Source organism: Schistocerca americana, chromosome X, assembly GCF_021461395.2.
Source record: "Schistocerca americana isolate TAMUIC-IGC-003095 chromosome X, iqSchAmer2.1, whole genome shotgun sequence".
NCBI lineage: Eukaryota > Metazoa > Arthropoda > Insecta > Orthoptera > Acrididae > Schistocerca > Schistocerca americana.
The window spans coordinates 1011224111-1011250629 of record NC_060130.1 but is presented as its reverse complement, the minus strand read 5'-3'; the positions used below and the strand labels follow the sequence as shown (position 1 = coordinate 1011250629).

General features: G+C 38.3%; 1 protein-coding gene across 2 annotated transcripts in view; it reads left to right on the top strand.

Annotated features, from left to right (window-relative positions):
- LOC124554806 overlaps window positions 1-26519 on the top strand; it is a 185420-nt gene that overhangs the window by 21847 nt on the left and 137054 nt on the right. For both annotated transcript variants that reach the window (XM_047128462.1, XM_047128463.1), the window contains one exon: window positions 9871-9919. In XM_047128462.1, the coding sequence (XP_046984418.1) occupies window positions 9913-9919 (7 nt within the window). In that variant the 5' untranslated portion in view covers window positions 9871-9912. The remainder of the gene's footprint in view (window positions 1-9870; window positions 9920-26519) is intronic.

The window sequence follows — 26519 nt, the reverse complement described above, 5'->3', positions numbered from 1 at the left end:
ACATGCAGTTTTCTTTTTCTTTTACACAATATCTTTATTCATTGAGTAATCCATGGTTTCTTTGTAAACTTTAGTCTAATCTGGGTTATTTTTTGGGGAGAAAACAGTGTTCAAATAAGATATGTAATTTTTAATGAAAGTGTTGTATACTTCATTCGTGCCATTAGCACTGTATACATCACTCCAGTTCATATCTCTGAGGAGTGTCATAAAATAATCAATTTTTTGCTTACCGAACAGCCTCTTGAATTCAGATTTAATATATTTTATATCCTGTTCAGTATTAACAATTAACAAAAGGAACTGCATGTTATGGTGTGATTTTGTTATATAACTTCATTCATTAGACCTCTCTATAAAGGTATGTGGCTGTTTGTCAGCAAGTAGTTACCCTGTGACTTTTCATTCTTTCCCGACGGATCTGTTGCAAATGCACTTCTCGGATTTGCCGCCGGATCGTGTCGTGTAGCTCGCACAGTATTTCATTGATGCAACTGCTCGACGTTGTCAGTTGATGGTAGCCGCTGCTGTCGCTGCCGCAGTCACACCTTGCAGCAGTGACAGCAGCAGCTACCACCACCTGATGATGTCTAGCAGTTCCATCAATGAAATATTGTGCGAGTTACACAATACGATCCGTCGGCAAACCCGAGAAGCGAATTTGCAAGTAGTTACCCTAGTTGGGAAGTTTTCAGTAGGAATTAACTCAAATTATAGTGTTACTGACTGTATTAGATTCTACCTGAAAGAGTTTTTAAGAAAATCTACATTAAAGTCACCAGCAACCACTGTTTCTTTGACCAGTTGATTTTCAAGGTGATTTATGAACAGATTAAAATTACCTGCAGGTGCTCAATATACACTTGCTATTACAAATCATTTGTTATTAAATTCTACTTCTGTTGCGGATGAGGTTGGTGATAGTGCCTGAGAACAGATACAAAGTCAATATTGGTATGTCTTGATGCTGATGCAATCTTTACCAGGTCACGCTGTATACTGTACCCAGGACCTCTATGTCAAAGCAGTTACCTGGCCCATCTGCTATAATCATGATGTCTTCCTTGGTGAAGCCTGTGCAAAGTGGCCCTAAATCCTCATGTCACCTGCTCCAGACCAGCACTAGGTTAAAAAAAATTGTGACCTGGTATTCAGATTCAGGTTCATCCTGGAAAAGTTGGCTGACATTTGTAACATGAGAACTACCTAAAAACAAAACTTACTTTCTCCTTACTGCCTTCTCTACATTTTTAGTTTTTAATTTGCTGCTGAAAATTTGTCGTTCCCTGTCTACACTTGCATCTGCTTGAGGCTCTTGAGTTACTAACTGAAGTCACAAGTCAAACTCATTTTTTCACATTCACCACAGCTACAGATGTAGCTGTAAGCCTGTTCCTCCTGTTGCATGTTTCCACTTCCCACCTCTATTTATCCTTCTTGTGAGCTTATTCATCAGACCATCATTGCTAAACAAGATATTTGCAACAACAGAATCACATGCTTCAAAAGCAGCATAGATCATAGATGTGCTTATTAGTTTAATAGTGTTCCCAAAAACTTATAAAATTTGAGTTACACATAACTAACTGCAGCCAAAAAAATATCACTTTTTACTTTAAAAACTTCCTAGTAACTATAAATTTGAGCTGGAAGTACTTCTCAACCGAACTGTTCAACAATAACAAGCAGGAACTGAACCTGCATAAGCCAACATAGAAACATTTGTACAGTCTGATTCATATCAACACTTTCATATTATAATCACATTCAGCCAGAGAATACATGTTGATTAGAAATCGAGAAGTTCAGTATGACTCAGTAGTACAATGAGTTGTAACGGTTATTCCACCCAATAGAAAGACAATTTTGAAGTGAATTATGCTATGGTTGTGTAATGCAGCAAAAGGTAAGCAGTTAAAGTTACTGCTGATGAGTAAAAAACTTTGATTTTATTGAAAGTATTTCAGTAGTATGCTGTTAACTATTTTCATATAACAATGAGCAATGATAGTGGAATAATGAATTTGGATAAACTACTATGTCAAGAATTTATAACTGAGTGATACCTCACTTCAGTGGAAGAGAGTTTAGTGTACTGACTAAAGTTGGTTAGTTTGTTGAGGTTTTGCCTTCATGTTGCATAGGTATTCTTGTTGCTTTTAAAGTTCTTGGGCATATCATAACATGTTGTTGTAGAAACTACATATTATTTCAATTAAGCAGATGCTTTTCATCTTCAGCAATAGACAGCTGCTGTAGCACCTGAGGATGAACAGTTGCCTCTTTAATATATTGTGTAGTTTCTACAATAACATTTGCTGCTATACCCGAGAACCTTGTAAGCAGTTATTATGCCAAGGGAAACTTAAAGGAACACAATATTCTTACTGTTCATTCATAATTTTCCCATTTGAATTAAAGCAATATAATTGCTTTTGCACATTAGTGGCTATAGATATAGAATCCATCACCACTGTAGCTATTTTTAAGACTCAGTGGAATGACAACAAGTACACCAGACAATTTTAGATGATAACAGACACGTTGTACTGCTACTTCTCGGCACAGTTTCTGAGCATCAGTGTCATAGTGTTCTACGCCCAACTCCTTTCCGTATATTAATTACAGATTATGTACAAAGTATTTTTTAAAGATTTTACAGGGAAATAACTAATCTGTTTTAGTTTAAATAATTCTTATAGTGAGTGGCAGCATATAGATGTGCACTTTCTGTTAGACTTTGGACCGAGTGAGGTGGTACAGTGATTAGCACACTGTACTCATATTAGGGACGATGATGGTTCAAATCCACATCCAGCCATCCTGATTTAGGTTTTCTGTGGTTTCCCTAAATCGCTTCAGGAAATGCTGGGATGGTTCCTGTGAAAGTGCATGGCTGACTTCCTTCCCCATCCTTCCCTAATCTGATGGGACAGCTGTTTGGTCCCCTCCCCCAAATCAACAGACTGACCTTAGACTTTGGAATCACACATGCTGCTGGTTAACGTATGGACCCATTGTATTTTCCGTACAGCTAAAATGGACCTGCTGTATGTGGCTCAGTTGGCATTTCATGATGCTTACACATGTGCAAAAATCTTTCTTCATGGCAAAATGTATACCTCGGTAACTTCCGTGTTTTACAGAAATGACAAGTATTCCATTTCCTAAAGACCCAGTGAAGGAATACCAAAAAAGGATGAATAAGGGGAAAAAAGTCATGTAGTCACAATTTTTTGTACAGTGGTAGGAGGGAGTGTCATGAACAACATACTAAAAACACTGAGTGGTGGGGTGTGAGCATTGAAAGGTGGGGAGGGAGGAGGGGACAAGTGTTTAAACTACATTAAATTTTCTACAACAAAAAGTCCTATACATTTTTTCTCTAGAACTAATAGTTTCCGTGTTGCAGAGGATGGAAAAATACATATTATTAAAAATAGTGCTTTAATGGTATAAAATTAATGTTTGCTATTAAATCAAGTGAGTTAAGAACAAATATTAAACATGTGTACCACATCTAAATGCAGTAGACTGTATTAAGGGAAAAAATTGTGTTCTGAGGACATAACAGGGTAGAGGGATAGGAGAGTAGAAGCACAAGGGAGGGCAGGCTGCCAGATTGTGGTCATTCAACTCCATCCTTCATAGGTCTGCAGACAGAAGAGCAAGGAAGTGATTCCCCACTCTGTCTACACCACAACATCACAAGAAACAACTACACGATGTTTCACGAAGTTACACCTACTCTCTGTAGCACACCTTACGAATCAGTGGCAACGCAATGCATGGGCATGTTCGGGGGTGTTTCATTTCCATTAAGTGCATTAACGCTACATGCAATGCCCAGTATGAGTTACTAATGATACTAATGCAAGAAACTCTTATGGACCAAATCTATGCAAAGTTCTACACCCTGCTAGAGGGAAAAGTGATTCTTAGTCATCTGGTACATCAGCTGTAGAATTCTTCCGGGAAAGGCAAATTCCCACCCACCACAAGCACTGCTCACTTTTCATTTTGCAGACAAAATATACTCCCCAGCATTTTCTGTCAATCTCCTTTATGTGAGATGGTGAAGACAACTACACTAAGCTTGTGTTTATGTAATAGTTATTTTCAGCTCATTAAATGAGTGCTTACTTGCACTTCTTAAGTCAACTATCATGTGAAAATGTCAAACAGATGAAGCTGTCAACTGTCTATCGTACTGAATAGCCTGTTACAAGTGTAATATGCTGTCAATAAATGTACAACAATGTCAATTTAATTGTTTCCGCTATCACTGGCTAGAATACTTTTCACAGCACGAGGGGTGTCAAACGTACTGCCTCAGCCTCAGCTCTCCCAACATCTGAAGAGGCCCAGAGGCTTAAACTGCCTCGTCTCTGATGGAAGTAGGTCACCTAGATGCTGTTGAATTTTATGTATCTCAGTATTAGTCAAGCAATGTGTTGCAGCCATTTCTATTCTAGACTTGAACATAATCAGTCCCATTACTTCAGACATATTCGCATCTGCCTTGGAAGGTATACAGTGGATGTGTGATAACTGGCTCTGCTCAGGGCAGCCCATTCTACAAGTGACAGCAATTCCTAAGCGGAAGAGATTTATCCAGTCTGCCAGTAGCACAGTTAGTGGTGAGAGAAGTGCAGTATCTTCCTGGTCAGTCATTAAGTCACCACCAAGTGACTACAACCCAATTGCATAGTTTCATGACATGTTGTCAACAACAGATAGCAACAAGTTGCTACATTTACCAGTTCAGTCCCTTTCCCACCAACACTGTATAGATCACTGACAACATGACACAAATTATACACTTTTCCATTTTCTTTTGAAATGTCTGCAATGGTCTAGTGTCTGATAATTTTAGTGTAACATTTTATCGCCTTCAATATAATGTAAGGAAACATTCCACGTGGGAAAAATTATGTATAAAAACAAAGATGAGGTGACTTACCGAACAAAAGCGCTGGTAGGTCGATAGACACACAAACAAACACAAACATACACACAAAATTCAAGCTTTCGCAACAAACTGTTGCCTCATCAGGAAAGAGGGAAGGAGAGGGGAAGACGAAAGGAAGTGGGTTTTAAAGGAGAGGGTAAGGAGTCATTCCAATCCCGGGAGCGGAAAGACTTACCTTAGGGGGAAAAAAGGACAGGTATACACTCGCGCACACACACACACATATCCATCCACACATACAGACACAAGCAGACATATTTAAAGACCAAATATGTCTGCTTGTGTCTGTATGTGTGGATGGATATGTGCGTGTGTGCGAGTGTATACCTGTCCTTTTTTCCCCCCTAAGGTAAGTCTTTCCACTCCCGGGATTGGAATGACTCCTTACCCTCTCCTTTAAAACCCACTTCCTTTCGTCTTCCCCTCTCCTTCCCTCTTTCCTGATGAGGCAACAGTTTGTTGCGAAAGCTTGAATTTTGTGTGTATGTTTGTGTTTGTTTGTGTATCTATTGACCTACCAGCGCTTTTGTTCGGTAAGTCACCTCATCTTTGTTTTTATATATAATTTTATCGCCTTCTTTTGACAGCTGTTTTGAAACTAATGTATATTGATGTAATGTCTAGTGCTTGCTCCATTCCAATTAGCATTTCTTATGGTCAGAGGTCTGCATGGATAAGTGAAATGCTATCAAAATCAGCATGTCCCTTATTCCCATTTGAAACTATACAAAAGAATTGCAAGGATAGTTTTATATAGGTTTTGAGGACACTGTCAATCCCAGCCTGGCACAAATTTTCAGCTTTCCCCATTGTTTTCAGTCAGTCCCTGCTTGCAGCCAATGTCTGTAATTCCTTTGTGTCTTAACCTTACATCTCTTTTCTAGCTGTTTTTAAGATTGTTTGCTGTTTCAATTGAAAATGCTCATTTGCGTTTGTGGGTGTATTTAATTGACCAGCAAGGTAATTTCAGTTTTAATGACAAATCTTTTTACATTAAAACTGTCCAGGATGTCTACTTCATGTAGAGTTTCCAGGTCTCTATAATGAGGCTGCAAAAGTGCTACAATATTTTGATTGACATATTTGTGTGAAAAAAGTGTGAAATTGTTGTGTCTGTCCATATGCTGGCAGTTCATACCAGACAAAAATTATATTATGTCTTCATCGTGCCAAAAATAATTAAGTAACACTGAAAATTTGTTTTGTTTGTGATCTATGATGTTGAAAAATGTGGAATATAAAACAAGTCATATGCGGTGTGACAGCACTGCTATTTAAATGCAGAGTATTTGCTGCAGTTTTCCCCCCTCTCCCCCCCCCCCCCCCCCTTGGGCTCAGACAGCATGGTGTGGCAGGAGATAAAATGTGCAGTGAAGCCGAGTGCTTTGGCATTCCGGCTTGGGAATGGCCCACGGGCAAAAATCTTGGCTACCCATGCAATATGTACTCACATTGCTTCAGATGGAATGAAATGTTGTCTGTATTTCTAATTTCATTGACACACACTCCCAATAATATTAATATTGCTGCATGCTTTATTTGGTCACTACAGAATTATAAAGCAGTAATTGAGGATAGCACAAATTAATCCTAGCAGTTAGCTATTGTAGTGGCCTGACACATTTTTGGGAACATGCACCATAGATTTCATGAAAATGTCTTTGAAACATAAATCAAAAGTTTCAGATAAAGGGATTGTAGCTAAAAATTAAGGACAGGAGCAGATGTTTTCTGAACCTACAGTACGAAATTTGTCAGCTGACGTTTACTTTCTTTGCCGCTTCATGCATATAAATATGTGGACCACATGTAATGTTATAATATTTACACTGTTCTTAAAGTTTTATCCCAAAGGTGTGTAATACTGCAAATATCTGCATCTGTGCACATATTTCTGTGGATAGCTAGCAGATCCCATCTTGTGGTTTAATGTAACTGTCCTGTTGTTGTGCCATTGGTTTTTGTAAAGATTCCAGTTCTTCATATGCACCAAAGGTATTTGTAATATGCTATGAGGTGACAGAAGTCATGGAATACCTCCTAGTAATGTGTCAGATCCTGACATAGTGCAGCAACTCGATATGGTGGGGGGTCAACAAGTCCTCGGAAGTCCCCGGCAGAAATATTGAGGCACGTTGCCTCTATAGCCATCCATAATTTCGAAAGTGTTGCCAGTGAAGGATTTTGAGCGTGAACTGACCTCTCGATTATGTCCCATAAATGTTTGATGGGTGTCCAAATAATTCCCTTGAATTGTTCAGTATGTTTTCAAACCAATCACGAACAATTGTGGTCTGGTGACATGATGCATTGTCATCATTAAAAATTCCATCATTGTTTGGGAACATGAAGTCCATGAATGGCTGCAAATGGTTTCCAGGTAGCTGAACACAACCATTTCCAGTTAATGATAAATTCAGTTCTACCAGAGGACCCAGTCCATTTTATGTGAACATAGCCCACACCATTACGGAGCTATCACCAGATTTCACAGTGCCTTGTTGATAAGTTGGAGCTATGGCTCTATGGGATCTGCACCACACTTGAATCCTACCATCAGCTCTTACCAACTGAAATTTGGACTTGTCTGACCAGGCCACAATTTTCGTCATCTAGGGTCCAACCGATATGGGCACGAACCCAGGAGAGGCACTGCAGGCATTTGTGTCAGTCGTCTGCTGCACTGTCCTAACGGATACATTCATTGCGTGCCCCACATTGATCTTTGGAGTTATTTCACGCACTGTTGCTTGTCTGTTACCACTGACAACTCTATGCAATCGCTGCTTCTCTTGATCATTAAGTGAAGGCCGCCAGCCACTGTGTTGTCCGTGGTGAGAGATAATGCCTAAAATTTGGTATTCTCTGTACATTCTTGACATTGAGACTTGGAATATCGAATTCCCAAATGATTTTAAAAATGGGATATCTTGTGCATCTAGCTCGAACTGCCATTCCGCATTCAAAGACTGTTAATTCCCATCGTGCAGCCACAATCGGGTCAGAAACCTTTTCACGTGACTCACCTGAATACAAATGACAGCTCTGTGAATGTACTCCCATTTAATACCTCGTGTATGTGATACTGCCGCTATCTGTATATGTACATATCACTGTCCCGTGACTTTGTTAACTTCTGTGTAAATAATTGGACACAGTGGTCTAAAAATGCATTTACAGTATGTGAGGGGGAGGAATAGGCATATATTTGTGTAACACAAGCATGCTGTGTTGGAACAGTGAATGGGACACACTTTTATGAGCTACTTGAATAGTGAATTGGGAAATAGTAACTTGTAATCATTAGTGCTTTGCAGCCAATCAGTGTGGTTATGTTTGTGTGAACAGTTGGTGTTGTGTCTATTTCTATACGGTTTTATCCTGCCTTTCATTTTAGTGATCAGTAGGGCATCCTGTATTTACTTTGTGATCTCTAATTAAGAAAGTTATAGACACTGAGAGTGAAGATACTGTATACAAGAGTCGAGTACACTGATGAGCCAAAACATTACAACTACTGTGCGCCAAGACATTAAATGCAGTCTGGTGGAAGTGCAAGCATATGACACAGTAAATAAGTATATTAGCTGAGCAGAGATGAATGGGAAATCATTCTAGCAACAATACTAGCTGCAAGTGGGAAAATCCAGTGACATAAGTGACTTCGACAAAGGACAGATTGTCGTGACCTCACAGCTGGGAACGAGCATCTCAGAAATAGTGAAGCAATTCATTGCTACTATCTACGGAAAGCAGTCGAAGGGCAGTGGAACCGGGAATAGACAACGAGGTGTTAAATGTCCGTGCCTCATCAAAAAAGTTGAAATCTGAAGGATAGTTGGCAATTTGTGGCAAATCTGGTGATAGAGTACACTGCTGTTTCCAGCACATGTATTTGTGAGCACAGTGTTCATTATTGAACTTGGGATTCTGTAGCAGATGAAATATACATTTTCCCACATCGACCCGATGACGACGTCAGTTACAATTGCAATGGGCGAGAGATCATCGAGATAGTACTGTGTATCGATGGACACGTGTCACTTGGTCATTACAGTTCTTGCTACACTATGTCAGTAGTTATGTCCATATACTCTGTCATCCAGGCGAGAGTCTGCTTGAAACGTGCACTGATGGAGGCCAGTGGGAAGGGGGGAGAGCTTTACATTATGTGGGATGTTGAAGGCACCGTCGACTACATGAACATATTGTAGACCACCTGCATCCCATTGTGTTTGATATCTTCCCTAACTATGATAGCATCTTCCAGCATAACAGCTCTCCCTGTCACACGGCCAGAACCGGCATACATTGATTTGAGGAGAATGCATGTTAAATCGCGTCGATTTCTTGGCTGCCAAATTCACCTAATGAAACACGTCCCAGATGCTATCGGGCACCAGCTCTGTGCCCACAAACCACTGGAGTGTAATTTACAGGAACTGCACGACCTGTTCGTAGACCTTTGGTGCCACATACTTCTCAAAATCTACCTAGGACTTTCCGAATCCGTGCCACACTTAATAGCTGCTGCATAGCGTTCCATAGATTAATCGTCACACTATTGAAGAGGTGTTCGTAATGTTTTGGGTCTTCATTGTATATGTAATTGTTTATCGAACATATTTGATGAGGTTCTTCCTAGATAAATTTCTCACATGTAAGGTTGTTGCCCACATCTGAACCTCCTGGAAAATGTAGGAACCAGATTTTACAGTCTATGTGACCCTTGCGTACAGTCTTTGCTTGCTAAAATTAGAGTCATCATTTATTTGTTGGAATGTTTGCTAGTTTTATGATTATTTGAAATGCAGCAGCTTTCTTTGTTTCCAGTTGAGTAGTATTTTTATAAAAAATTTACTTCAAACTTTGTTTGATAAAGTTCTTCTAATTTACAGGTGATGGCAGAATTTTAAGCTTCGTGGCAGATCATTTCTGATATGATGGGTACGTAGATCATCTCTTTGTTCAAATACTTGAAGTATTTAACTAGTTTTTCCCAAAGTCTTAGCAAAATTTCAATGCTAATAATATTTGTGTCAAAAGAGATGCATTTACTTACCTTGGGAGTAAATAGGAAGTAAGAAATCAATGCAGACAGGTGTATTCAAATGTACAAATGTGGTTAGTCTCGTATCGGTTTTCACTTTTTTAAGACATTGCTTAAGGGGATCTGGGCATCGTGGTCTTTATTTTTTTGCTTTTATTTTAAAATATAGCAACACAAAGACTTCAGTAGATACTGACAGGAGACTCTAACCAAATAATTAGTATATTGTCTTCGATATGACAAAAATTTAAATATTGTGGAGTCCATAATGAAGTGAAAATTGATTTTTGTCTTACACTCTGAATTATGTAGGGTCTTGGGATGGAATAACAACAATATTATGAAAAGGATAGATTGCTACTCACCATATAGAGAGACGGTGCATTGCAGAGGGGCAGACTGCTATAAATTTTAAGCTTTGGGCCAAAAGGCCTTCTTCTGAAATAGAAAATACACACACACACACACACACACACACACACACACACACACACACACACATAGTAACTGCACTTGATGATAGCAGCATTCTGATGTAGGTAGTGGAGGTAAGGAGAGGACATGGGGTGGGGAGGGGATGGAAGCAGGATAGGGGTGAGGGAAGGTATTGTGCTGCTTGTGTGAGCATGCATGAACATAGTGGGGACAGGATATGTCTGCTAGGTGCAGCTGGTGCCATCTCCCTCTACAGTAACATCCCCGATGCCCAGTGCCTTGCTGCTATTGAATACTTTCCAGTACCCAATTGACTCCAAACCTACACTGTCCTTCCTGGTCACCATGACCAACTATATCCTCACCCACAATTACTTCTCCTTTGAAGGATTTGAGTACAAACAAATCCATGGTACAGAAATGGGTGCCCACATGACCCCATCCTATGTCAACCTATTATGGGCCATCTAGAGGAATTCTTCCTAACCACCCAGAATGCCAAACCCCTCACCTGGTTCAGATTCACTGATATCTGTGTGTTCTGAACTGAGGGTGAAGACACCCCATCAACATTCCTCCAAAACTCAACATCTTCGCCTCCATTACTTTAACTGGTCCTCCTCAACCCAACGAGTCACCTTCCTCAATGTTGACCTCCACCTCAAGGATGGCTACATCAGTATCTCTGTCCTCATCAAACCCACCAACCCCGAGCAATACCTCCACTTTGACAGCTACCACCCATTCCATACTAAGAAGTCCCTTCCATATGACCTAGCCACCGTGTTCATCACATCTGCAGTGACGAACAGTGCTTCTCCAAATAAACCGAGGCTCTCACTGAGGACTTCACAGGCCAAAATTACCATCCCAAACTTGTACAGAAACAGATCTCCCATGTCATGTGACCCCAGTCACCTACCACCTACCGCCTCCCATCTCCAACATACCTTCCGTCCAGCCACAAAGGAACAATCCACTCATCACTCAGTACCACCCAGGTCTGGAGCGACTGAATCACATTCTCTGTCAGGGTTGTGATTACCTTTCATTGTGTCCTGAAATGAGGAATATCCTACCCAGTATCCTTCCCACCCCTTCCACAGTAGCATTCGTCAGCCTATCTTAATCCTTCATACAAACACTAGCTTTTCTGAATTGAGCAGGTGAGAACTCTCCCTGCAATACATCTTGCATTTCCTAAACTCCCTTGCCTCAACCTTCGCTAGTCGCTGTCCTCCACCTGCCTATAGAATTGCCTCATCCCACTTGGCACTACACAGCCTTTTATTCAAGCATTGCACCCACCAGTCTTTTTCCCCTTCTGGGTATTTCTCTTTTTCTCTCTGCCCCCCGCCCCCAACCTCCTGACTGCACTACCTGCCCTACCCTGTTTCCACCACATCCCTGCATGCTCACACAAGTAGCACTATACGTTCCCACACACGTACTCTGCTATCGGTCCCTGTTCAATGCCACTTCCTTAACCCCACCACGTACAGAGATTGCTGCTACTGTCTGACACAGTTGCTCTCTGCAGTCTGGCCACAGCGGCTGCATGATGGTCGTGCGTGTGTAAGCTGTGTGAATGTGTGTGTGTTTTCTGTTTTTGAAGCAGGGCTTATGGCCAAAAGCTTAAATATGTAGCAGTCTGCCTGTTGTACCTGTCTGCAACTCAGTGTCTCCTCTATATGGTGAGTCCTTTTCGTAATATTGTTGTTATTCTGAATTCTTTGTAATTTTTATTTTGGATACACTGTGCTTCCTCACGATTCAAAATAAAAGGTCAGAACAAATTTTAGTCTTTTAATTATTAACTCATTAAACAATAAAGCAGGAACATTTACTACTAATTTCTTGTTTTGTGTATTTAAAAAAAATTAGAAACTAATTTTTTTCTCCTAATAATGTAAGGACGTATGAGATGCTCCAGCTTAAAATATTTAATACATTATTAAATTATCTGGTTCATTATGTGGGCACACACTGCATTATTATTCATGCTTTTTGTAAATATTAGATGAGATAATGATACCTAAGTATGCAAAAACATTGATTACAGGAAACTGAAACTAAAGGTTTGCATTGCTTTTCTTCTCAGTAATAACATGTCAGAACACTCCAGCTCCATAATCTACTTGATTCTGTGTATCCTTTTCATCATCTTCAGTTTTCTCTCTTTTCTTCATTATTCTGGCTCCTTTGTTGGTTTTCAGCAGCTTTTTCACCTACAGCAGCAGGTTGCCTGGCCTTATGTAGAAGCCAATCTTTCATATTGTCCCTAGTTTTAATGCCTAGTCTGCTCCTGGTTTTTAATCTGCTTGTTACTCCATCATTAAAACATTATGGCATCCATCCTACCAATACCAATACAATGCCTCTCTCCTGCCAGGAATTGTAAAATGCACCAACAATATCAATAGATTGACAAATATTTACAGTACTGTTTCACAGTATATTTATTCTCTCATGAAGTTTGTTCTAAATAATACACTACAGTTCTAAGGCACAATGAGGTACATAATTACAATACCAGAAGGAAAAATGACATTCAGTACACCACGTTAAGGTTGTTTTTAGCACAAAAAGGGGTGCACAATGCTGCTCCAAAAATTTTTGATCACTTACCCAGTGATATAAAATGTCTGACAAACAGCAAAGTAAAATTTGATAACAAACTGAGAAAGTTTCTCGTTGGCCACTCCTTCCATTCCATAGAGGAATTTTCTCTGTATAGATGCTTCACTGATTTCAATTAGGGCACTATGCAGCTGATTATAATACCTCTCAAATTTGACAAGTGGTGGTAAGAAATCCACCCAGAGCACAGAATATCTGGGTTGCTTTTCTTCACTTCTTAATACACCTCACAGAATAAGTGAGGCGAATATTCACTTCACAATACTTTGAGCACAGTACAGATATCATTGTCTTTTCATAATGTTACATACTTGGCATTCCATTACATTTTTTCTAGATAGGCCTCTTCTGTTACTTATGTCCTCACTAAATATAAAGGATTTTTCACTATTACAGTATTTACATTTAGCAACAGACAAAAGTAATTTTGAAATCTTGCACTTACTAATTAAAATATTACCATTATTCTCAATTTTTACAATGCCAATGTCTTTTTCACTTTCTGTAAAATGTTTCAACTTGTGTTTTGAAGCACTGCCTGACAAACTTTGAGGCATAACCTCGGTTCACTGCAGCATAATGATTTCTTCATTTTTGTTACAATACCCAACAACACACTTGTATTGATTAACTTAAAATTTACAACTGCAATTAAGCATCTTAGTTTTTGTCATTTTGGGATGAAAAATCATTTAAGTTCACCTGAAATGGTCACAACAACAAGTTTACCACACAAACACCTGCAAAAAACCTAAATAAACCGAAGTAAACAACTTATATTATCAGAAAGACAAATTACTCCCAGTACAGTCAGTTTGTTCTTAAAATGAGTTACTATAGAAGTATTGGCAGCAAAACTAAATAACAATGTTTTGTGTTTGACAGTAGTATGACAGCTAGGCATTTAAAAAACACACACTGCATCTGCTTTAGAAAGGCATTTAAACACGAAAATCATGATGTAATATACATGAAATATATATTTTTAGAATCGGAAACAATCACAGAATTTTATTAAATAAACCCAAATTACCATTTTTTTAAAATTATTATTATTATTTCTCTTTCCTGTCTCAGATGTTATCTCTGGTTAAAAATGGAAAGTGACGCGGACCTTGATCAAGCGTCACTTCCTTTTAACTGTACGGTATATGTTATATTGCATTTAGGAACTTTCGGGTAATTGAACATGTATCAATAATTACGGATTTCTGTAGTTGTATATATAAGTTTGGATGTAGCTGTATTGCATTGATGTACTGGTGGATATTGTGTGGTATGACTCCTGTAGCTGATAGTATAATTGATATAATGTCAACTTTATCCTGATGCCACGTGTCCTTCACTTCCTCAGCCAGTTGGATGTATTTTTCAATTTTTTCTCCTGCTTTCTTTTGTATATTTGTTTTATTGGGTATGGATATTTCGATTAGTTGTGTTAATTTCTTCTTTTTAATGGTGAGTATGATGTCAGGTTTGTTATGTGGTGTTGTTTTATCTGTTATAATGGTTCTGTTCCAATATAATTTGTATTCATCATTCTCCAGTACATTTTGTGGTGCATACTTGTATGTGGGAACATGTTGTTTTATAAGTTTATGTTGTAAGGCAAGCTGTTGATGTATTATTTTTGCTACATTGTCATGTCTTCTGGGGTATTCTGTATTTGCTAGTATTGTACACCCGCGTGTGATGTGATCTACTGTTTCTATTTGTTGTTTGCAAAGTCTGCATTTATCTGTTGTGGTATTGGGATCTTTAATAATATGCTTGCTGTAATATCTGGTGTTTATTGTTTGATCCTGTATTGCAATCATGAATCCTTCTGTTTCACTGTATATATTGCCTTTTCTTAGCCATGTGTTGGATGCGTCTTGATCGATGTGTGGCTGTGTTAGATGATACGGGTGCTTGCCATGTAGTGTTTTCTTTTTCCAATTTACTTTCTTCATATCTGTTGATGTTATGTGATCTAAAGGATTGTAGAAGTGGTTATGAAATTGCAGTGGTGTAGCCGATGTATTTATATGAGTGATTGCTTTGTGTATTTTGCTAGTTTCTGCTCGTTCTAGAAAGAATTTTCTTAAATTGTCTACCTGTCCATAATGTAGGTTTTTTATGTCGATAAATCCCCTCCCTCCTTCCTTTCTGCTTAATGTGAATCTTTCAGTTGCTGAATGTATGTGATGTATTCTATATTTGTGGCATTGTGATCGTGTAAGTGTATTGAGTGCTTCTAGGTCTGTGTTACTCCATTTCACTACTCCAAATGAGTAGGCCAATATTGGTATAGCATAAGTATTTATAGCTTTTGTCTTGTTTCTTGCTGTCAATTCTGTTTTCAGTATTTTTGTTAGTCTTTGTCTATATTTTTCTTTTAGTTCTTCTTTAATATTTGTATTATCTATTCCTATTTTTTGTCTGTATCCTAGATATTTATAGGCATCTGTTTTTTCCATTGCTTCTATGCAGTTGCTGTGGCTATTCAATATGTAATCTTCCTGTTTAGTGTGTTTTCCCTTGACTATGCTATTTTTCTTACATTTGTCTGTTCCAAAAGCCATATTTATATCATTGCTGAATACTTCTACTATCTTTAGTAATTGGTTGAGTTGTTGATTTGTTGCTGCCAGTAGTTTTAGATCATCCATGTATAGCAAATGTGTGATTTTGTGCGGGTATGTTCCAGTAATATTGTATCCATAATTTGTATTATTTAGCATGTTGGATAGTGGGTTCAGAGCAAGGCAGAACCAGAAAGGACTTAATGAGTCTCCTTGGTATATTCCATGCTTAATCTGTATTGGCTGTGATGTGATATTATTTGAATTTTTTTGGATATTAAGTGTGGTTTTCCAATTTTTCATTACTATGTTTAGGAACTGTATCAATTTAGGATCTACTTTGTATATTTCTAATATTTGTAGTAACCATGAGTGGGGTACACTATCAAAAGCTTTTTGGTAATCAATGTATGCGTAGTGTAGCGACCTTTGTTTAGTTTTAGCTTGATATGTCACCTCTGCATCTATTATCAGTTGCTCTTTACATCCACGTGCTCCTTTGCAACAGCCTTTTTGTTCTTCATTTATAATTTTGTTCTGTGTTGTATGTGTCATTAATTTCTGTGTAATGACTGAAGTTAAATTTTTTTATATTGTTGGTAGGCATGTTATGGGGCGATATTTAGCTGGGTTTGCTGTGTCTGCTTGATATTTAGGTTTCAGATAAGTTATTCCATGTGTAAATGTATTAGGGAATATGTATGGGTCTGCAATGTAACTGTTAAATAATTTAGTTGGATGTGAATGTGTTGAGGTAAACTTCTTTGGCCAGAAATTTGCTATTTTATCTTTTCCAGGGGCATTCCAATTGTGAGTAGAAGTAATTGCTTGAGTGACTTCATGTTGCAAAATTATCACTTCAGGCATTTGTGGTATCATCTTGTACGTATCTGTTTCTGCTTGTATCCACCGTTCATGCCTGTTATGTTGTACTGGGTTTGACCATATGTTGCTCCAGAAGTGTTCCATGTCTGTTATGTTTGGTGGATTGTCTATTTTAACGTGTGTGTTATCTATTGTGTGGTAAAATTTCTTTTGGTTTGTGTTGAATATTTGGTTTTGTTTCCTTCTATTTTCACTTTTTTTGTATCTTCTAAGTCGTTTGGCGAATGCTTGTAATTTCTGCTTCTTTTCATCTAATTGCTCTATCGCTTCTTGTTGTGAGATTTTACCTAACCTTTTTAGTTTTTTTTCTGAGATTTCATTTCTTATAAATTGTGTTAGCTGTCCGATGTCTTTTCTCAGTTTTTCTATTCTGATCTGTAGCCTGTGTTTCCATGCTGGTTTTGTGGGTTTCTTCTGTGTGTTGGTTGGTTCTGATCTCTGCCTAGTGTGTATATTTAGTGTAGTGAGTGCTCCTATATAAACCAGTAGTTGTAACTCTTCCATAGTTGTGTTTTCATTTATTTTGTTGTGTATGATTGTGTTGATAGTTTTTATTGTTGTCTCGACTTGTGGGTTATTTGGCGGTCTATGCAAGAATGGTCTAATGTCTGTATTTGTGTCTTTGTATTCTATACATGTCAGCTGAAATTTTTCTTCTATATCTAACATGTGTGTTACTTCGAGTTCTGTTTGTGCTTGTTCTGGTGGCTGTCTTAAGATTTCGTTTTCCTCTGATTGTTTAATTGATGCGTGTTGTTCTTTGTTTGTTTGCTTTGGGATGTTTGAGTCTATTACTGATTTTCTTCTTCTTCTGATTGCACATTATTTTGTTCCAGTATTTGTTGTACTTGTTGTTTGATGTTTTCTAATTCTGACTGGGATATCCTGTTATTTTTGATTATTACATGGATCTGATCAGCTAGTCGTTGTTCTGTTAAAAATTTTAATTCTGGGTATCTGATAATAAATGTTGTGTATACTTGTGATCTGTATCCAGTTGTGTTGGTTCCTAGGTTTGTTGCTTGGTAATAACAGAACATGAGGTGTCGATTAACTTCATCTGACCATCTCATCCTCTGTCTTTGTTTTCCTTCTAGGGTGGTTGCAGGAAGCATATCCTGCAAAACACCTCTATTTGGATTTAAATCATTTTCCAGTTGGCTAGCAGTGTCGTTACCATTGTGGGCGGGCATAGGGTTCAAACGTCGTCCCCGACCATGACGGCGCTTGTCCGAGGCTTCTTTAGTTCTGTCCTGAACCAACTAATCACACTAAAAGGAGGGTTAGCCCTATTAGTGGTTTGTTCTTTTCGTTGCCTTTTACGACTGGCAGAACACACCGGAGGCCTATTCTTTTCCCGGGCCTCCACGGGCTTTATTATTATTATTATTATTATTATTTGTAATATGCTCATGGCGTCCAGGTCCCCCTTAATTGTGAGAAAAAGATATGGAAACTGCACAGGTTTGTAAGGGAATGAAAAAGTGCCCCCAAACACTGGATCAGGAGACAGACATGGGGCAAGAAATTATTTGGAAGAATTTACGGGCTATATTGTAGGATAATTTGTTCCTGTTGGATATTAGGTGGTTGTAAAACTCTGTACTCAATACTCCTGAATGCTGGGGCAGAGAAAACTTTCCTTATTGGAATTTTGAATGCCTTCATTTCCTTTAGCATTTGCGTGTAGTCTTGGTATTTGGTATAGGTTTCTTCCAGTATTTTCCCATGTAAGTTCCATGGGACCTTTGAACTATTTTAGGTTGTAAATTGCTGCGTACAAAATGTAGTTGACATATTAAAATTGTTTTTAACACTGGAAGAAGAGCCATATCTCTTGCGAGTCCTGGATAAATACTGTTCAGTGTTTACGATGTGGCTGATGACGGGCTTCACTAGACACTATGGCTGCATGCTATGCAGAGTTATAACTTAAAATTTCTCTTTTGTACGTGCTTTAAGAAGTCAGTTACAGTCACGTTTTAAGATTACATTACATAAGAGTTATTTTCATTTTAAAACTAGATAGACATACATAGATCAAGTGGCAGATTTAGCTATACCTTGTCTGTATTTTTTTCTTGTCTGCACTAAGAGTTTCATTCACAAAAAAATCAGCAAGTGATTTTGTTCACATATTGTTCAACAAATGGCGTTTGCTCCAGAGAGCAAAGAATGTGAAATTGGATTTTACTATTGATGTAATTAAAGCATATTGTGTTCTGGTGCTCAAAGACACATTTACTGTGAAATTATATGAATCCGCCTCAAACTTGGATGAAAGAAGAAGAAATGAATTAACAATAAGAAACAGATTTGCTGTAACTGATTATTTTTTAAGTGAGGCTGGTAAAAATTCCTTGGTAGGACACCAGAATCTGAGGTCTTACAGAAAGTAGAATACGATTTCGCATATGAATTTCCATTTACATGTACAATTTTTTTAAATTTCATTGTTCCACCTTGCTTATTACTTTTGGTAATTGTATCTGTAAATACTTCTGAAACATAATAAAACAAACTAATTGGCCATGTCCTCACACTGTCTAGCAATCCATTTTAAAGCAGTGCTTTCTAAACATGGTTTGTTGTATGTTCTATTTTTATTGACATATCACTAGTTCCAATAACGTAATTGTCCAAGGCTATAATGTGGTGTAATTCCTGTGATGCAAAGGAATCAATCCCTTTATTGTCATGAATGTGGGAACAGTATCCTTTGTCACACCTTGTAAGAAATTATAATGGGTGCTGCCACAGATGCATTCATGCTGTCTTGTTACTTGTCATCTGTTCGTATCGATCCAGTAGAAACACAAATGTTGCACAGATAAACACTGTGTCGCATGACCGTTACTGCAACTTGTCAAATTGCATATCGTATTGTCTCTATGGGAAACCGTGCCTACCAGTCACATACAACCCATGTGGAGGGAGATCATCCTTGATACTCTCAAAGCTAGTGGCTCATTGGTTAAAGAACTCGATCCCATGTAGGAGGAAGAGGATTCAAACTCTCATTTAGCCCTCTAGATTTGGTTTTTTAACAGTTTTTCTAAATTGTGTAAGGCAAATACTGAGATGGTTCCTTTGGAAAGGGCATGGCTGTTTTCATTTCCAATTTTTGTCTAACTTATATGACTTTGTTGTTGAAGAGAGATTAATATTACTCATCTCTTTGATACCAAAACCAAATTTTAGTGTATTATTGCAATAAATATTATTATGGAGTGTTCTGCTTATGAGGTTGAGACATATCATCTCTTTGGGCTCTTACATGTGGTCCTTTGCTCAACCCTAATAAAGTCTTCTTGCTTTCCAGACTACTTCCATACGCTAAATACAGGGTGTTTCAAAAATGACCGGTATATTTGAAACGGCAATAAAAACTAAACAAGCAGCGATAGAAATACACCGTTTGTTGCAATATGCTTGGGACAACAGTACATTTTCAGGCAGACAAACTTTTGAAATTACAGTAGTTACAATTTTCAACAACAGATGGCGCTGCGGTCTGGGAAACTCTATAGTACGATATTTTCCACATATCCACCATGCGTAGCAATAATATGGCGTAGTCTCTGAATGAAATTATCCGAAACCTTTGACAACGTGTCTGGCGGAATGGCTTCACATGCAGATGAGATGTACTGCTTCAGCTGTTCAATTGTTTCTGGATTCTGGTGGTACACCTGGTCTTTCAAGTGTCCCCACAGAAAGAAGTCACAGGGGTTCATGTCTGGCGAATAGGGAGGCCAATCCACGCCGCCTCCTGTATGTTTCGGATAGCCCAAAGCAATCACACAATCATCGAAATATTCATTCAGGAAATTAAAGACGTCGGCCGTGCGATGTGGCCGGGCACCATCTTGCATAAACCACGACGTGTTCGCAGTGTCGTCTAAGGCAGTTTGTACCGCCACAAATTCACGAAGAATGTCCAGATAGCGTGATGCAGTAATCGTTTCAGATCTGAAAAATGGGCCAATGATTCCTTTGGAAGAAATGGCGGCCCAGACCAGTACTTTTGAGGATGCAGGGATGATGGGACTGCAACATGGGGCTTTTCGGTTCCCCATATGCGCCAGTTCTGTTTATTGACGAAGCTGTCCAGGTAAAAATACGCTTCGTCAGTAAACCAAATGCTGCCCACATGCATATCTCCGTCATCAATCCTGTGCACTATATCGTTAGCGAATGTCTCTCGTGCAGCAATGGTAGCGGCGCTGAGGGGTTGCCGCGTTTGAATTTTGTATGGATAGAGGTGTAAACTCTGGCGCATGAGACGATACGTGGACGTTGGCGTCATTTGGACCGCAGCTGCAACACGGCGAACGGAAACCCGAGGCCGCTGTTGGATCACCTGCTGCACTAGCTGCGTGTTGCCCTCTGTGGTTGCCGTACGCGGTCGCCCTACCTTTCCAGCACGTTCATCCGTCACGTTCCCAGTCCGTTGAAATTTTTCAAACAGATCCTTTATTGTATCACTTTTCAGTCCTTTGGTTACATTAAACCTCCGTTGAAAACTTCGTCTTGTTGGAACAACACTGTGTTCTATGCGATGGAATTCCAACACCAGAAAAATCCTCTGTTCTAAGGAATAAACCATGTTGTCTACAGGACACTTGCATGTTGTGAACAGCACACGCTTACAGCAGAAAGACGACGTACAGAATGGCGCACCCACAGACTGCGTTGTCTTCTATATCTTTCACATCACTTGCAGCGCCATCTGTTGTTGAAAATTGTAACTACTGTAATTTCGAAAGTTTGTCCGCCTGAAAATGTACTGTTGTCCCAAGCATATTGCAACAAACGGTGTATTTCTATCGCTGCTCGTTTAGTTTTTATTGCCGTTTCAAATATACCGGTCATTTTTGAAACACCCTGTATATACTGACTGTCTAATGCTGTTAGTACAGATTGCACAGGTGTGTGGTGATTTATTGTGAATATCAGATTATGATTTGGCCAAGTTTACAGGTTGGCAAGGTTGTCATCCTTCAGTCATTTCTCGTCCTTTTGAATATATTTTATTTTGTGCTTTTTCCTGCAAGATTTAGGATTTGAGGATGGAATAATTGGTGCAGTAGGGCTGTAGTGTATTTTTTTATACTGTAATTGCACAAAATCATCAAGAATGAACTTCAGATAATATGAATGTAATTACTTCTCAACTTCTCCTACTTTTGGCACAGCTATTGAAGCTATATGAAGAAAAAGTAAACAACTGCAGATATTTCTTTAATAGCAATTCTATAGTCTTCTTGGATCTGAAACAAAATACGTGCAGTCACGAATACACAGTGTAAGAGAGAGGCTTGTTGTAGTGCTGTTATTTCAGACCCACTATTGTCAGTGCGATAAGAAAATCTTACATGGTTAAAAATAAATTTCTTTGGGTCCTGGAATTTTGTTTGCAAATATAGTAGAGCTGGTACAGCAGGTAGTGAAAGTCAGTATTGGGAGGATTTGGGGGGAGGGGATAAATTTGATCAAATATCTGGAAAATCTGAAGAAATAAACATGTGAGCTTCTGAGTAGTGAGATTGAAAATAAAATCTACCTTTTTTACTGAAGCAAAGTAATTATGTGTTTGAGTTAAGGACTGATCAAAGAGGCACACAAAGGAAGTAAAATAATTTGGCATTAGTACACAAGGTTAATATGAAAATCTAATTGAAAATGAAAATTTACTATATCATAGAGATTGTACAGTTCAGTGTTCTTTTAAAAATGTGAGGAATGTAAAGTTATTGTTCCTTATCCAACAAAAGAGAAGTTTTATAGTAAATATTGAATTTAGAAGGAAGGTCAGTGTTGACCGTAATATTGATGGTTTATTGACAGCAAAATCGATTTTCAATCACATAGTGATCATCTTCAGTGCTGTGGTGTACAAATTAAACTCATAGGCACAGGTGTCAAGTTATTATCAGTAAAAAGCTAAGAAACGATCACAATAAAACAATAAAAATCGATTTTGCTGTCAATAAACCATCAATATTACGACCAACACTGACCTTCCTTCTAATTTTAAATATATGGTCGTTGTGGACGCAGCACTCTATGGAGCCACCAATCAAATATTGAATTGAATAGAGAAATTGCCTACAGTGTATCTCAGTCTATTTGGTTTGTGCTTTGTCAGGGGGAAAAATATGTTGGTATAAATTTCCTGGGGTCCATGTTAAGTGCACTGAAAGGCTCCTCTTCACCAGACTGACTCGGCATGAAGCCCAACAGTTTTTATACTAGTAATCCTGTGATGTTGTATAGTTTTGTTGTCTCTTCCAGGTACAAATTTAAATCAGCATGGCCTCATTAAGAATGTGATGTGAATCACTTACCCATATATTTAATGTTACAGATTTACTCCTTCGTAAAGCATTTCAAAAATGAAGTGACGAGTGGAGATTTATGGTGGTTATCTTCTTTTTAATAACAGAAAATTCAAACATGTAACTTAATTTAGTCATCAGCATCAGTTATCAGTCTTGTTAAGTTGCAGAATTGGGCTTTCCGTCTTTTCTGTGGTCTTCCAGTACTACAATTCATTATGATTCAACTATTTTATCAGATTTACTGCAATTTCTTCCATGTACTCTTTATACCCTATGTGGATTTTGTATCTTCATTTCAGATGGGATCAACTCTGGTAGCTTACCACTATCATTTCCTCGTTTCTCCGTTCAATTTGTGAATGGTACATGGGAAGAATGATGGTTGATAAACCCCCTTATCAACTCCAGTTTCTCCAGTTTTCTCATTTTACGACACGCATGTGGGGAGAAGTAACATGACACCCAACTCCTCTTGAAATGTACGCTTGCGGAATTCCAACAGTAAGCCTGTCTGTTGTAGCATTGCCACGGGAGTTTGTTGAGCACCTCCGTAACACTCACACGCTTACTAAATGATCGTATGACAATGTACTGCTCTCTATTGGATCTTCTCCATCCCTTCTATTAATCCAATCTGGTAAGGTGCTCAGGATGATGAGTAGTACTCAATTATCAGTTTTGTAAGTGTTTTGCAAGCCACTTCTTTTGTGGATTAACTATTCTTCCAATTAATCTCAACATGACATCATTTTTTCCTGTAATTCATTTTATGTGTTCTTTCCATTTTAGGTCATTCAAGACAGTTACTCCTACGTATTTTACGGTAGTTACTGTTTCCAGTGGTTTGTCGCCAGTAGTGCTATCGAACAGTAGTGGATTTCTTCACCTTTTAATATGCGAGACATTACATTTATTCACATTAAAGCTTAATTGGCAGTCACTGCACCAATCATTAATCCTCCGCAAATCGTCTCGCATTTCATTACAGTCTTCTAGTGTCGCAGCCTTCCTATAGATAACAGCATCGTCTGGGAACAGTCTCATAAAGTTTCCTGCATTATCCACTAGATCATTTAAGTATATATTGTAAACAGGAAAGTTACAGGCACTATAACACTTGCTAGGGATACAACTAAAATTACCTTTATATTTGTCAGTTTCATCATTTTAAGAGCAGTGTGTCGAGTTTATCTGCTAGGAACTCCTGAGTCCAGTCACAGATCAGGTCCATTCTCTGTCACTAAACAACAGTGTTAATCCGTATCAATCGCTTTTCGGAAGTCGAGGAATACGGCACCGATCTCGGTGTATTCCTCGCCAGTGTTCTATATATTTCATAACTGAACAGAGCTAGGTGTGTTATGCAAAATCTCTATTAACGGAATCCGTGTCGACTTTTATAAAACTTTCCCTTCTCGAAAAATGTCATTATGTACGGACGTAAAAAAATGTTCCATATTTCTACACCAGATAGTGATATAGACTTGTACTATGTGCATCTGTCAGATGATCACTATTGAAAACTAGTGATTTGCCCCAGCTTTGCACGGGTGACACGAAGTATCTGTGGCCAGTGACTTGTCTGGCATAATGGTAACAAATTATCTGCACAAACCTCCCTCACGAATCAGTCTATCCATTAGTGAAAACCGTATCAGTATCCCTACATCAGTCCCTGAGCTTAGCCTTCACATACAGACAGAAAAATACAGCAGGAGACTTTAATTTAGTAATACGAGGTGATTACAATTAAACTGTCCCATGAAAAACAAATGAATATAGTACAATGAAACTTCATGCAAACCTATGTAAAGACACGCAGAAGAGGAATAATGAATAAACTACTGAAAGAAACACATTTTAATTTCCTCATAAGAGGGTAATGCACTAGAGATTGCTCTACTGCTGGTTACCTTCCTCACTAAGCTCATCTTCAACCTCCAACACAAGTTCAAATCTGATAATCTTGGTGGCCACATAGTTTGGAACAATTGGCCAATGGCAGAGTTATCTCTCAAGCAAATGGCAAGTCGTGACACTAACAACACAAATCCTGCAGCACACAGTCTGTACATTAACCCTATAAAGTTGGGTGCCTATAATGTAAAGAGTTTTCCGTCTACACTGTCTCGAGTGTACAAATAGGAATAACGTGTGCTTTTTTTCCAATTATTTGTTATCCCTCATTGCTCCAGTGATTTGTGGTATACTGCTGTTAGAAGGGAAGCAAGTTTTTTCTCGTAATCTCTATAGAATCACAGAAGTATGTCATATTGACTAGATTTTTTGCTTCTGTTGAGCTATTTTAATTGCTTTTCTATTCCGTAATCTGTCGTTTCGGCATTTGTACGATGATTGGAAGGAGGAACCCTATCACAATCTTCTGCAAAGAAACCATTTTGGAAGAGTAAATTCGGTCTTTCAATTTTCTCTCTGTCATCTTCTGCTTTGGTGCCAGTATGGTCACTGATCAACTGAATACGTGATTTTGATCTACAAATAAACTTATGTAAGACCAGTACTTCTTAGGTGTTTTTATCACATTGGTTGACAGAACTTTAAAGTTCATTGAACTCTTCCCTCATTGCCCTGCTTATGCTCATTTTGGGCTTGTTCAACTTTTGTTTGTCAACTAGATTTTGACATCACTTAATTCTTTGATTAAATTTTCTTTGCTTCTGTAGCAACTTTTTAACATCATTATTAAAACTATTCCCCATCCCTCACAATTATGCTGGGCATGTACTGGTCTAAAGCATATTGTACAGTGCTATGAAAGTTAGTCTATTTGTGCTCTCCATCATGCTCCTCAGAAATAAATATTTGTAGAATGGAAATTCTAAAATAGGTAAGTGCCATGAAACTGGATTTTAGTTATAGTGAAAAACATAATAAATACCAGAGAACAAGATCGATATATTTTATCAAAATTTTGTATTGAGTTACATTTCAAATTACTCTATAATATTTATAGAGATGTTTTCTTACAGTCAATGGAAATAACATTTTGGAAAATTGTCCTCAAAAACTGAAAAGGGCAATGTGCCATAATGCAGATACTGTAGTTATGTGCTAAATACTTGTAACCTGAAAAAAAGTGTAAGGAGATGTTTAGAACAATTCAGTTGCATTATCAAATGCTAAGAGATAACACGCATTACAATATTTTGTGATACTGAAAACAGTGAAACAATAAATCCGTAAAATAAAAAGTGACACTTATTTTGCACACAAATCAAGATAAAACTGTTTGTTTCCTTCAAGATAGTCAGTCATTGAAAGCAAGTTCTTTTAAAGCTATGATTTCTTGCTCATCATTCAGCAAATCTTAACTCGGTGACTCCTGCGGGTCCGGGGGTTAGAATAGGCCCGAGGTATTCCTGCCTGTCGTAAGAGGCGACTGAAAGCAGTCTCACACATTTCGGCCTTTATGTGATGGTCCCCTGTAGGGTTTGACCTCCATTTTTCAAAATTTTCCTGAAGAGCGAGCCAATTGGGAAAGGGTGCTTTACACGGTGCACCGTGCATAGAGATCTTCGGCCCACTTTCTCGTCGGCGCATTGCAGACCCACCCGTTCTCCATCTCTTGGGCGAGGACACCTTCCCGGGTGCGTTTTCCATGCACCTCA